This window comes from Copadichromis virginalis, linkage group LG14 (genome assembly GCF_057382275.1).
Source record: "Copadichromis virginalis isolate Kocher_CV1m ecotype Utaka linkage group LG14, C_Virginalis_male_GT1.1, whole genome shotgun sequence".
Taxonomy (NCBI): domain Eukaryota; kingdom Metazoa; phylum Chordata; class Actinopteri; order Cichliformes; family Cichlidae; genus Copadichromis; species Copadichromis virginalis.
Window position 1 is genome coordinate 34,382,968 of NC_140631.1, and position 13,819 is coordinate 34,396,786.

Consider the following 13,819-nt stretch of genomic DNA (forward strand, 5'->3'; position numbering starts at 1 on the left):
CATGTCATATTTATAGTTGTGATGAGAAGAAAACATATATGGGTAAAAAAGCCACTTGATTTATCTTAAAATGAATGACTGTTCAGCTCAACTGTTCTTGGTCTTTGGTTAAAATAACAATTACAAAAATGGCCAAAACTACTTTAAAAGGTTTTTTTTATAAGAAGAGCTCCAAATGTAAGAATTTATAGTTCATAACAAAAACAGAATTAGCATTATTTGTCATATATGAGAAAGAAAAATATGCCTTTAGTGTTTTTTTTTCCTCTAACACGTCACACAGTCTGTGAGAAAAGGAAACATATTGAGGACAGCTGTGCAACACTATTCCATAGAAGAAGGACTGTATAAACAAGTAGAGAAAAGGTAAACTATTTACTAAATTCTTTTCTCCAAGCACAAACAAGATTTAAGCAATTAGGTTTGGTTTAGTTTATTAAGATCCTCATTAGCTAAAGCAGCTACTCTTCCTGGGGTCACGGGTCTTTAAACTTTAACAGTGCACTATTACAATCTCCACACAGATGTATAACATCATAATAAAAGCATAAGAGTTAACTGTTTTATAACATTTAGAGAGGTTTTTTAAAAAAGAAATCTCATCAATATTAATTGGCAATAATTAAAATCATGAAATGACCTGGTTGAGCCTGGTCTTTTAAACCCAGAAATCCCATTTCCTATTTTAGCAACTATCTTGATATGTTCTGTCCAGGATAATTTACTAAGATTATACACAGTACAATGGTCTCATGAACTTGGTCAACAAACACACCATTAATAGAAACCTTTAAATTTCGAGTTTTTCAAATAGAAAGGTTAGAACCAAGTATAATGCTATTTGATTTACAGACACTCAAAATCACTTTATTGCTCCTTTTCCACTTAACATTTAACTCTTTCTTAGTGGTAACTAATATATATATTGATGAATAATTTGGATACATAGAAATAATAGCCTTATTAAGGATGACTGTTATGCCATTAGGAAAGATAACATACAACAATGGGCCAAGACATCTTTCTTGGGCCATTACACACTTAAAACCCTGACATCTAAGTATGTCCTATTTCCTGTTACTTAAACAACTCCGTCCTTAATAATACAGAGAGAAGCTGGATGGCTTCTATTCTACTGCTGTCTCCAGGCACATGTGGCTAGGCCTACAACACATCGCAGACTACACAAGCACTACCAGCATCACCAGCTCCATAGACAGCGTGTCCAATGACCTCAATACCTTCTACACCTGTTTTGAGACCTCCAGTTATAACACAGAGAGGAAACATACACATAGGACCACCTGCCCCTCATCACCTCGCCTAACAATCTCATGAGCTCAGGTACACACAGCAGTGAGGAAGCTCAACCCCCATAAGGCAGCAGGACTCTCAGAGCATGCCAGCGAGTTAGCTGATGTTCTCTTCTTCATCTTCAACCTTTCCCTCGGCCAGTGTGTCAGGATTAGTGATGGAACTTTAGCCAGCATTACTACAAATATAGGCATTCCACAGTAAAGTAACTAAGTAACATTTTATTTCTATAGCACCTTTCAAGATAAAATCAAAAAGTGTTTCAGAGAGAAGCTAAAACATAAAAACAGAAATCAGCCAAAAGCGAATTTACACATTCCTCACCCTTGCTGAAGATACTGTACCATTGAACCATTCATTCTCAAATGTAAAATCAAGATGTGTCTCTGATTATCTGAGAAAAATTTAGTTTTAGCTGATTTCTAATAAGAAATAAGTTACGTATTCTATTTCTAGAATATGTTTCTATTTCTACAGTATTTATGGGTCCTATCATTAATCCTTTTCTCAGTAGTTTAGAAGGCCCTGACATAGACCAAACACACAGAAATGTCATTGCTTACCAAAAGACAACCAAACAACTGGAGGACTTCTAACTGAAGAGAGGCACATGTGGTAGCAAGACAAGATAACACTTACATTAGCATTTGATTTTATTTATTCAGAGCAATTTAAATACATGTGACAAGTTACTAAACTGAAGAGTTATCACATATTTCTAGAACGCCTTTAACCTTGCAAGCAGTGTTATGAAAATGTAAATCATACTGAAAGAACTGGAAGAAGTACACCTAAATCAACACATGAAGAAATTTGTATAGAGCCCCTTTTAAATATAACTTCAAACAGATTTTTTCTTAAAAAAAGAAGATTAAACTGGCAATCTGCATATGATATGACATTTTAACAAAATATTTAAAAAAAGAATCATTGCACACACTGGCACACTGGCCATCACACAGTTGCCTAGGAACTCCAGGTGGGGATGAAACAGCATGTAAAACTCTTTTGAAAAAAAAAAAAACCCATCACTTTTATCACTGACGATGTTGCTTAGTGAACGCTGGGCAATACCACCCTGCTATACCTAGTTTAAAAGCTGGTTGACTGCAATCGTAAAACTGTTTAAATAAATGGGTCAAAGTTATAGCTTTAACAGCTAAGCACCCACAAAAACATACAAATGAAGTGCTTACATTATTGTGGATCAACTGAAAGTTATTGCAAAATAAGTTAAACTATAAATTAAGTTAAATGTAGTTCACTAGTCCGCAACACTGCCTGCAAGGTTACAACAGTTACTACAGGACCAAATCTAGATTACATCATCTAGATTACATCGTCTGCTACAACTGCAAAAATAAGAAAAAAGCTTTCCCTTACACCTCCCAGTGTAGGAGAGAAGGTGCTTGTGTACTTGATAGAATGATTAAATTTCAAATTACCTCCAGTACTGAATACAATATCAGTGTTAAAACTGTTGATTATTTCTTTCGTCCAAATAACTGGATAAGATACAGTATTTTTGCATAGCATAGTAAGTAGGCAATAAAAGAGTAGAAGATAGGCAGTGGGTTGTAAGGATTCTTTGGAATGAATTGCTCAGTTTAAAACATAAATTAGTAATATGTTTGGCAATTGCTTGAGCATCAAGTCGGCACTGACGCCTGTCCTCACCACATATTTTTGTGGTTGTATGCATGTCATATAATTTGTGATTGTCTAATACCATTATACACTGGATAGAATTCATGATTAAGCAGAATAGGTAATTTACTACAGTACAGTTTATCACAAGCAAACTTATTTCAATAAACTATTTTAAGTTTTACTTGCTGGCAGATTAATTGTTATATTTTGTCGGCCCATCCTTATCAAGTTCTTTGCAAGAAGGTTTAATGTCCTTGAATTCCTTCTCATCAGTCTGTGAAACGTCCACAATTATGTCCTCAGTCTGATGTTTTCCTTGCATTTCTTCATCAGTACCCAACATTTCTTCCTCTGGCAATGAACATATTTCATCACATTTCAGAGAAGGGAGTTTTTTCCTTTTGTGAAGGGATCCAGGGTTTGAATCTTCTTTGGCAGCCTCTTTTTGAGTCTGTCCTGCAGTAGACAAAATAACTGAACCACTGGTTTGGCTATTAAAGCAAGCAGACCTGGTGATTTTGGCAGGTTGTAGGGTGGTGTTGGTAGTGTTGGTAGTGGCAGTGAACATATCAAAGATGTCCTGGTTCTGTTGAGACTCATCAGTAGGGAATTTAGGAGAATATTTGAATGGATTTCCAGGGTAAGCCAAGGTGGTACTTGCAATATTACCTGCTAGCCCAGGTTTACCTTTCATCATTCCCAGAACTTCAAAGCGAAAGCTGGAGATATCCTGTTTGAGCTCCTATCAATTATTGGGAATCTGAGATTAAACAGTGGAAAAAATATATGGAAAACATAATGCAACTGGGTACTTAAGCTTAAATGATAAAGAATTTTATGCTACCTTGAAATTTTCCTCTGTCAACCCCTGCTCTGTCTTGGCATCTCTAATCATTGCAGCCACATATCGTTTCATGAGGTTCTTCAAAACCTCCTAAAACACATTATTTTTAAACAAGCAAAGAGTTATGTTTACATTTAACCAGTTACATTCAATCAAAATAGGATAGTAAAAAAACAACAAAAATAATAAACAATACAGTGCAATATAATACAAATTATTACCTGATACTCATGGCTTAATTTTACATTTTCAGCTGCACGTCTCTGCAATTACAAGAAAAACAAAAGGCTCATTAAGACAGCACCGGGTTATTTCCATTTTCACTGATTAGGTGATTTTTTTTTCTTACTTGCCCTTTTTCAATAGGTAATCGTTTGACACACATTAACATGGATGAATTCATTTTCGAAGCCACTTAGAGGCTGTAATAGTAGACAGGGTATAAACAGGCATGCATGAAAATGTATAACATGCAGTGGTGACAGTACAGGTCAGAGAAAATCTCTGGAAACACTTTACCCCCAAAGTTTCAAAGGTTTCAAGACGTTTTGTGCTTGGTCTCCTAAACAAATGTGTTTTTATCCATCCAATTAGATAATAAACTGACTTTGGACTGGGTATTAAATTGAATGGAGATGGCAAAGTTCCCCCTTCTTCAAAATAGCTCATCCATAATTTTGTTCGTGCAAATTTCCACTCTATGTCTGCATGATCCTGAAAAGAAACACAAACAATTCATAGAGCAGATTAGGCAGATTATTTTGATAACTCTAATAATCTAACTCTAAAATAAATAATTGTGTAATCTTTATTTTGCTACTTACAGCAATGTGCTGGTATGAGTTGTTCATCATTGCAATTAGCATGTTTAGAAGCACTACCAGGGAGATGATATTATAGGTGCCAAACATGGTAGAGCCGACAAATTCTGTGAATGTATGGTCCGGCTCCACGTTCGTCACGTACAGGTTAATCAGCCCAAAGATAGACCAAAATAATGACTGCAGTGTTTCGAATAGCCTAAAAAGAACACAACCATACATCACAGCATGCACTGTTGGAAAAACAAACATATTAATCAAGTCAGATTTTCAGGGGTAATTTATGTAAGAATTTCAACTTGCGTGGAGAAAGCGTTGTTTTGCTGATTACAGCGGATGCCCTTGCAAGTCCCATTATTTGTTTCATAGTAAAAATAGAGCTGGTTGAGGCCATTGGCAAATGCTAGCAGCACTAGACAGTAGATGAAGAGAAATTTAAGTATGTCCAGAAGCATGCGGCCCAATGAAATCTGTAAAGGCCCCAAATGGGAGTTGGCAGTGAAAAGACTGATGAGACGCAAGGAGCTGAAAATGTTGGCGATGGAAAACAATGCCTCTGCCACCAATGTTGGGTGCCACGTTTCCCAGGTGTCTCTCAACTGGCACTTTGCACTATACTGTTGAAAAAAAAAAGAACAATAGTCAAACATGCTCAATATTGATAGCACACAATGTCAATTTTTCCGGCATGATGGTTGCTCCAGCACAAAGTAATAAATAAAACAGACAGACAGATAGAAGCCTTTAATATAAATTACCTTAATATAGGCAACAATCTTCAGTGAAATTGTTGCAAGATACAAAGAGTTCATTATGAAATCCATCAGGTTCCACCAGTCATCTATGTAGTCCTCAAAACCACTATCCCACATCTGTTTGATCTCAGCCCATAAAAAGCCTTCAAGGAATGAAAATAAGACGTGTCATTGTTGTATTTTTGCTCAGGTATTTGTCCCGAGGCAAACACACATGAGACGCAATGAATGAAATCATGTGACAAACCTCTGCTTAGACTACAGTGTTCATGTACACAGGAGTGCAGTCTAAAAAAAGAGTCTGCAATATGTGTGTGTATTATTACCAAGCACCCAGGGCAGGATTATCCATTCCACAATGGTGGGTGGTGGGCCCTGACGGTGTTCCAACCGATCATCACTCTGTAGATGCTGCGAGGCCAAGAAGAGCAGGAAGAGGAAGGTCAGGTAGGAAGCAGTGTGACAGATGAACTTGATGAAAGGCTTACGGATGAATAAGCCATAGCGGCTCTTTGGAGCGATCAGGTAGAAGATGGATAACAGTGGAAACGCAAGGCCAATGAAGATACAAGTGATGAGCTTTACTGCCCAGTGACGCCTCCTCCAGCCTGGGAATTCATCATACCAGCGAGACGCCAGCAGCTGCTGGCAGTTGGGCTGAGCAACAAACTAGGAGACAAAGAGAGAGACAAATAAAGATTACAGATGTTTACATGAAATAAATTGTTTTTTATTTACCCATCTGTCTCTCAGGTCCAACCAAAAACTGACTAAACAGAAAAAACGGTAATTAATGGTACACAAAAGATGTGCAAGTTTTTTGCCACAAAAGATCAAGAACTGCAAAACGACTAGAAACATTCATTCAAAACAAAGAGTTTCAAAAAGGTATTTCTAAAGTGATGTTCAACGCTCTGTTAAGAAATGATTGCCAAATCTTTTCCCCATGCACATTTTCTCTGCTCTATGAGATTTGATATAAAAGTCTGTTGGACATCTGCAGATGGTGATGGAATTCAATTTCAGCGTAACCCAGTTATGGCTAAATGGATCCCAATTATGGTACTAAAAAGCATTTTGTTGCGGGTGATGAGGTCATCTATCAGTGCAGAATCTGCCTTTTCAAAGTTTCCTTCAGTAACTGTCCTGGACAGATTTGAACTTACATAAAATGACTGGAGGCAAATGGTGACATCTGGAAGGAACAGATTGTGTATGGGGACATTTTTTGAAGGTGAAAATGACCCTACACAGATCTCACGCTAGACTCCTACATCAATTAGTGTTCTTACTTCTATTTCACAATATATTGCAAATTGCATCATACAGAACATTGATATTCACTCTACTATCTAAAAATTCACAGATAACACTACCACTATTTTTAATAGTTACTGAGAATCCAAAATTCAAAATCAGTTAAATATATTTTGTACTTTTTAAACACTTAACACTTTGGATTTGGAGTTTGAGCTCAGGTTTAGAGGAAAATGTGCAAAAGCAGAGTGAGCACAGCAAGTAGCAAGAAAAGAAACCTCCAGAGAAATCTCCAAAGAATACAAGAAAGAAGACTTTCATGATCCTAATATTGCTGACATCAAACAAGTTCTAGTTTGTGTAGTCCAATTAATATTTAAGTGAATTTTATTTTTTAAACCCTTGAATCACATGGCTCTGTGTCTGTCTTTTTAATCTGAATTGTTATGATAATTGCTATTATTGTTATTAATAAAGAATGATATTCTACACTCATGAGCCACTCTATTAGGTCCATGTGTACAACATGTTACAACAAAGATTTCTAATGATGGCAAACATGGCAACAACTCATGGCATGCAGACATGGCCAGAACAACTTGCTGAGGTTCAAATGCGCACAAGAATTAGAAATGATTTAAGTGACGTTGAATATTACATGGCTGTAGGTGTCAGACAGGGTGGTCTGAGAAAACTCCTGATCTACTGGGATTTTCCCACACAGACTCTTCTACTGTGCACAGAGACTGATGCAAAAACAAAAAAAAGCTAAATATCCAGTAAGAAGCAATTTTCTGATACAGTTGGCTGAGGAGAATGGCCAAACGGCTTTGAAGTGATAGACTAGACATGGTATGGTCAGAATCTGGCATAAGCAACATGAAACCATAGCTTTTCAACAGTCCAGGTTAGTGATAGTGATGTATGGTGTGGGCGATCAGCATTTAAACACCACAGTGTACTTCAGTGTTGTTGCTGACCATGTTCATCCCTTTATGACCACAGTGTACCCATTTTTTGACGATTCCTTCCATCAGGATAACTCTGCATGTCACAAAGTTAAAATCAAGTCACCAGAATATTGGAAAAATGTTACCTTGTCTCATGACAAGGTATCATAATACAAAATAATACAGAGACCCCCTATGAGCAATAAACAGTGAAAGCAAAAACTACCTTTTAACAGGAAGAAACCTCGGGCAGAACCAGGTTCCAGAGGGAGACACCATGGTTGGGGGTAATGGGAACAGTTTTCTATAAGGCCCATTAAATATAATGCTAATGCTTTTTTTTTTTAATGTGCTGATGTAGAATTTACAAATAATCACATAAGCTGAAAATCAAATGTCAAAAATGTTTTTAAAAAAAGAAAGAAAAAATCTTTTTCTTTTTCTTACCAAGATCATTATTCTCACTTCAGGCTCACTGGAGTTCATTTAGGCCAAATGATTAGATAAACAAAATTAGTAGGAAGACCTGTCTAAAGCCTTTTCCATGGAGATAAATTGTAGCACACAGAACTGTTGGCAGTCATACTGATCTTTCTTATTCATGTCACCAACTGTGTCATCAAAATACTCTTAAAGCCTCAATTCTAAGACTACATGGGTGGTATGAGCCATTAACTCTGCAAATACTATACAACTGCTGTACACAAACAAGACCCAAAAGTTCCACACAGCCTCTTTAATGAGTGGAATAAATGAAAGACACCCGCTGAGTGCACGCAATGTGTACTTTATATTCCAGTCTGTTATCCAGGAAACACCAAAACAAACAAAGCAATCCTGAATTTGTAACAGTGTAAGTCGAGTTAAACCATATACCAGAAATAGCTGCACGAGAAAACATGAATGCCAGGTGGATTGAACATTAACTGGTGTTTACTCTAACAGCTTCCTGATATAAACGCCATGTGATGCACCGATGTGACAATAGCACTGGTCACTGTCAGGTGAATTCACAGGGAGCGGGTGGGGTCAGGTGACCTGCCTCTGCCTCTATACATGCTCTACAGAGACACCACCCGTAGCAAAACAAAACAGAGTCTGAGGGTGACTGGATTCTCCCAACACTATCCGCCGTTTAGGTGTGAAAAAAAGACCTGACACCAAAAGCACCACCTTTTAAAAACTTGTTGTCACCTGCTCTGTGTTAGGTTGATATTCATGCAATGTACCGTTATACTCCAATATAAATTAAATATACATATAATTATGAATGACACAGATCTTTGTGTGAATGCCAAGGTATCTAATTATTAGTAGGTTTTCTTTCATTTGCAGCAAATAATACAAAACTAGTATGCAATTGATAAATATCCAGAGAATATGTTAAAAGACACTAAACGGTCCCCACCCAGTTTAAAATATTATGAGTTTGTATTTCAGGGAAATGACCATTACTTCTCCCATCATTATCCTCAATTATCCAATTATCATGGGATTCTCTAAGAGGGTTACTGTAATGCATCGCTAAGAGCCAGCCTGGCAATTACATATTGCTCTAAACTCCCACAGGACATCTCCACCCAGGCCATTTACAGCTCATCTTGGCGCATTTCTTGTCATCTTCAAACAGGTTGATTCTTATTACTTGTTGCCAATCTGCATGTGCACTGGTGTAGACAAATACCTGTATTCATGTCTTTTTCACCTTAAATATATCCAGAAAAAACCTTTTTGTTCCAGTGTGACAAAGACCACATCAAAATCAAATAAAAGCTCACCTCTTTCTGGGAATATTTGATAGCCAGTTTCAGTCGGGCAAGCTCATTAATGTTCTCATCCAGCAATGGGTTGATGTCGTCACGGTAATTAAGGATTACTTCCAGCTCTCTGGAACTACGAGTCTGGTTCAAGAGGTCCTTTGCAAATTGTTTACATGTACGGGACAGCTCTTCATACTCTGATTTAAATTCGTTCTCCACCGTGCTGAGCTCCTTCAGCTCCCAGCTAAGCTGAAATGCCGTGAGGAAAGGATCCTCACTTGAGAGGGCAATGAGTGACGGGCTGGCAAGGGCCTTGTAGATGTTTAGACGAGAACGGGAGTGACGCAGGACATCCACGTCTGAACTGGACACACACTCCATACAGTTGCAACGTATAGCGTGTGGCTGGGGTATAGAAACCCCTCGCTGCAAGAGCAGTTTGATGATCTCATAGTTGTTAGTTTGAGCTGCCAGGATGATCGGAGTAATGTCTGGGGTGAAGTCTGAAAACTGTTTGTCCAGCAGAGCCGATGGAACCTTTTGAAGAAACCAACAGAGCAACACACAAATGAATAGACATAAAATAACGCATTTATGGTACACAAACATTTTATCACAAAAGTACAATGCTTTTAAACCTCTTGCAGGAACTGAAACAACTCTTTGACTGGATCTAATTTCATTTGTCTTCAGTCTCTAACCATCTTGTCTAACAGCAAGCACACAACTAATGGCTTGTGGTTCAGCTGGCCTCAAAGTGGCTTCCTGGTTGGAAGCAACACCCTGTTTTTCCCTTTTCACAGAATACATAGAGAGAAGCAAGCAGTACTGGAAGACCTCATTTACAAAGATGTCAAGAAGCTGAACACAAGCGGGGCCTTTCTCAAAGAGTCTGATAAACAGACTGTGGAGAATGGCTAATTTGTTGTAAAAGCTGTAGCAGAAAGGCCCACGGAAGTAGGGGTTCGGTAACTTATGAGAGAAGATAATAGCTTTATTCCCTAAATCATCCAGTCGTAGCTAGAATACAAGGGCAAAGAACACACTTATTTGCATCTTATCTCTTTCAGAGTCAGACTAGAAAATAAAATGATTTTTCTCACTGCTCCTACTTAAACATATGAGGAGTTTATATACAAATATTTAACAACATATTTCTGTATACAAATATAACCATATAATAATTAGTAGCTTGTAGTAAGACATTGAGACACTTCTGCTCAAATGTAACCTTGCCACAACATGTCTTTATACAAATACATTACAAAATATAATATAACATAATTTACATTAACCACATGAGGCTCGCAGATTTTCCCAATGCCAGGCTGAACAAATAAATTAATTTAAAAAAAAAATATCAGTATGTTCAAAGGTCAGCAATAACTGCAAATCAGATGGTACCTGCTTTTCCCTACGTGGCTTCTTGTGGTTGAGCAGCAGCTCAACGGCCCCCACTACCTCTTTACGGATGGCATGCAGCAGGGCATCACCCACGTGTACATTATAGCTGAGGAGCAGCTCAATAATCTCCAGGTTCTCGTTTTCAATAGCAATGAGCAGAGCTGTGCGTCCCAGGGGGTCCACGCAGTTGATATTGATCCTGAAGTAGATCTCAGCCTCTTCCAGAGCTTGCTTCACGCTGGCGTAGTCCCCCTTCTCTACAGCCCCCAGGTAGGCCCGCTCCAGAGCAGAGAGCTCCGATTCTGCCCGCACGATCCGCAGAGGGATGCGGTCCCTGTACGTGGAGCTGTCAGCTTTCTTATAGTACAGCTGAGACATTGCTGCCCAAACTGTCTCAGTCTTCACGGAGAATTACTGAAAAATAAAGACAAGAAAAAATACCAAGTCAACTACTGACAAAGACTGACCGTGTTATACTTCTATACACGAAAAAGACACATTTCTGCTCACATGACACATTTTGAGATGCCAGTGCGTAACCAAAAACAAATCAAACAAATTAAAAAAACAAATAAAAATATGTTTGCCTTTAAAACATTGTAAAATATATAATTAATCACCCATACTAACACAACGAATAACAATAACATATCATCGTCATCTAAACGATGATTAAAGTTGTTTTTCGCTTAAAAATGCACGAAAACAAGCGACTAAAATCCTTTAGTTTTCGTTTAAAGTACCCTAATACTTGTTTAACTGTGGCTTTAATAATGCACGAAGGAATACAAACTTTACCTCCTGATGTTTTCCAGTTGTAAATCACATGAATCAGTCGACGAAGCTCCGCGCACAGCTGCAGTCGGAAAGGGAAGCTGCGTGCTCTGATTGTTTTTAATCTCTGAAGTCTCCACCAAAGAGTCTGCAACTTAATGGCATGTCAGGTCCCCTGCCCACCCCTTTCCTTCAATTTACCGCATATTTCTCTGTAAAATACACGTAAGAAAACAGCACGTGACGTTCATCCAGGCGCAATTTCTATACACGGTAACTTTCTTTGTAGATTTAAGGACATTAACAGTGGTGTAACAGGTGTCGGGGATAATGCTAAATAAACGAAGGAACAAAACGAGGAATAACGTTGCCTAGAAAACAAAAATCACTAGTCTCCTAAGGGCGGGATTAAAATCATACAAAATAAATAAACTAAAAAAAATAATAACAGTTAAAATTTGTTTATGTGAGCTATACTCTCACACGAACAAATTGTAACTGTTATTATTAGATAACGGCCAAATCATTAGATAAACATTGCTACTCGTTTGGACCCTCTTTTGCCTTCAGAATTGCCTCCCGCAGAGATTTTGTTTTTGGTAGCTGTGGCGACCATTTGAGCAGCGTGAATTGATTGTCATGTGCAAGAAACCAGTTTTAGATTAATTGAGCTTTGTGACTATAGGCGCCTTATCCTACTGGAATTAATCTTCAGAATACGAGTACACTGTGATCATAAATGGATCGATATGGAAAGCAACAACACTAAAGTAGGCTGTGGTTTTTAAATACTGACAATCCCCCACACCACTACACCACCACCACTAGCCTGAACAGTTGGGGGGAAAAAAGGCACAATGGATCCATGCTTTCATATTGCTTGTGCCAAATTTAAGACTACCATGTAGTTTTGTTGGAGAAATCAAAAGTCATCAAACCACACAATATTGTTAGGGGTTGGTAAAAACGATCGCCTCAATTTCCTGCTCTTAGCCGACAGAAGTGACAGCCACTGTGGTTTTCTGCTGCTGTAACCCGTCTGCTAATGATGTTTCCTGGAAACCACAAGGAATAGATATACATCACTGCGGAGCAGATACCAAAGATCTTTGATTTCCCTGGAATTACCAACTCATGCAAAATTTGCCCTTTAGTAACATCACACATTTACTTTAAAAAGCAGAGATTTGGATCTGTGCAACACCCTAGCCTCCCACTTTCATCTTTGTAGACTCAAGGGTTTTACAGACATCCAGCAACCACAGACTACTATAAGAGCGTCTTTTTTTGTATTGCAAAGTTTTTGGTTATTTAATAAATGTTCACAAGAATCTACTTTACTAGTAAAAATTGCTGTTCAAGAGATCTTGTAAATTCTCTTTATCCCTGATATCCACTGGGCTGTTAAAGGATTGCTGTTTGAGTTATGTGAACAACAGCCAATTGATGTAAGATGGTTAATATGAGTCTTTAGCTGGCTAATGCAAACACAGAAGTGGCTTAAAAAATTCTTTCAAAACCACCTTTTCTTCCACAGCCATCGTCGGTGCTTCCTCCTTTGAAATACAGCTATGTGGGATGACTTTGCACGAGGTACTTCTGTACTTTTGTGAGGTGCATACTTGTAAATTCCTTTTACTCGTCTTTTTTCAGCCTTTTGGTTTTGCTCCGAAGGTATATTCCTGACATTAATCAGTTGCAGGCATCGTGAGAGGACAGTCTTGAGATGATGGACTTCATCAAGTGATGTTCTATGAATCATGCACTCACATTTAGTATTTCCTCCTTTTCTTTGTAGTTGTTGCAACTTGCATGTGTAAGAGTGTTGTGTGATTTTAACAGATACTGTATGTGTGTGAGAGAACACCGTGTATGATCTGTCAAATTTCCCCTGCTTTGGAATATCTCACTTACAGGACTTGGGATCACTGTTATTGTTATAACTCCAGCTGTTATTACATTGCACCTGCAAGAAATCTGCAAAACAGCCTGCTGTTTTGTGCATTTACTAATGCAATTATAACAGTGCAAAGAAAGATTTATTACAGTATATGCAGATGGTGTAGCTTTCCTTTTTGCGTCCTGTTGCTCTCAAGTAATAAAGAGTGTGGCTGGGGCCGCAGGTGTACAGTTTTTACTGCAAGCAGTCTGTGTAGCATGATTTCCAACACTAATGATCAAATATAACCAGGATACAGTTAGACAAAAACAATTTCCGGTTAACTTGCTTGCCATAATAACGTCCTGTATGATCAGCTCATGTCCCATATTTTATTATAATGCACTTTTG

At 38.0% G+C, this 13,819-nt stretch overlaps 1 protein-coding gene across 5 annotated transcripts; it reads right to left on the reverse strand.

The window, feature by feature from the left end:
- Positions 1 to 1,949: 1,949 nt before the first annotated feature.
- trpc4b (transient receptor potential cation channel, subfamily C, member 4b) lies at positions 1,950 to 11,660 on the reverse strand. Of its 5 annotated transcripts, none has more exons than XM_085430581.1 (12): positions 11,554 to 11,660; positions 10,756 to 11,169; positions 9,370 to 9,888; positions 5,711 to 6,053; positions 5,388 to 5,527; positions 4,933 to 5,246; positions 4,633 to 4,828; positions 4,328 to 4,522; positions 4,030 to 4,071; positions 3,809 to 3,898; positions 3,652 to 3,706; positions 1,950 to 3,420 (listed from the first exon to the last, which is right to left on the reverse strand). In XM_085430581.1, exons 2-12 carry the CDS (start codon positions 11,131 to 11,133, stop codon positions 3,158 to 3,160), a joined length of 2,535 nt encoding a protein of 844 aa, XP_085286707.1. In that variant the 5' UTR covers positions 11,134 to 11,169; positions 11,554 to 11,660; the 3' UTR covers positions 1,950 to 3,157. The 5 variants fall into 5 exon arrangements, with proteins under 5 accessions (XP_085286707.1, XP_085286706.1, XP_085286705.1 ...); XM_085430580.1 differs by having other exon boundaries at positions 3,634 to 3,706; XM_085430582.1 differs by having other exon boundaries at positions 3,259 to 3,415.
- Between the last annotated feature and the right edge of the window lie 2,159 nt (positions 11,661 to 13,819).

Coding starts and splice junctions, on each gene's coding strand:
- trpc4b (XM_085430579.1), bottom strand. CDS start 11,133: ATGTCTCAGCTGTACTATAAGAAAGCTGACAGCTCCACGTACAGGGAC. Junction 6,054..9,369: donor TCAAATATTCCCAGAAAGAG/GTGAGCTTTTAT, acceptor TTTGTCTCCTAG/TTTGTTGCTCAGCCCAACTG. Junction 4,523..4,632: donor ACTCATACCAGCACATTGCT/GTAAGTAGCAAA, acceptor GTTTCTTTTCAG/GATCATGCAGACATAGAGTG.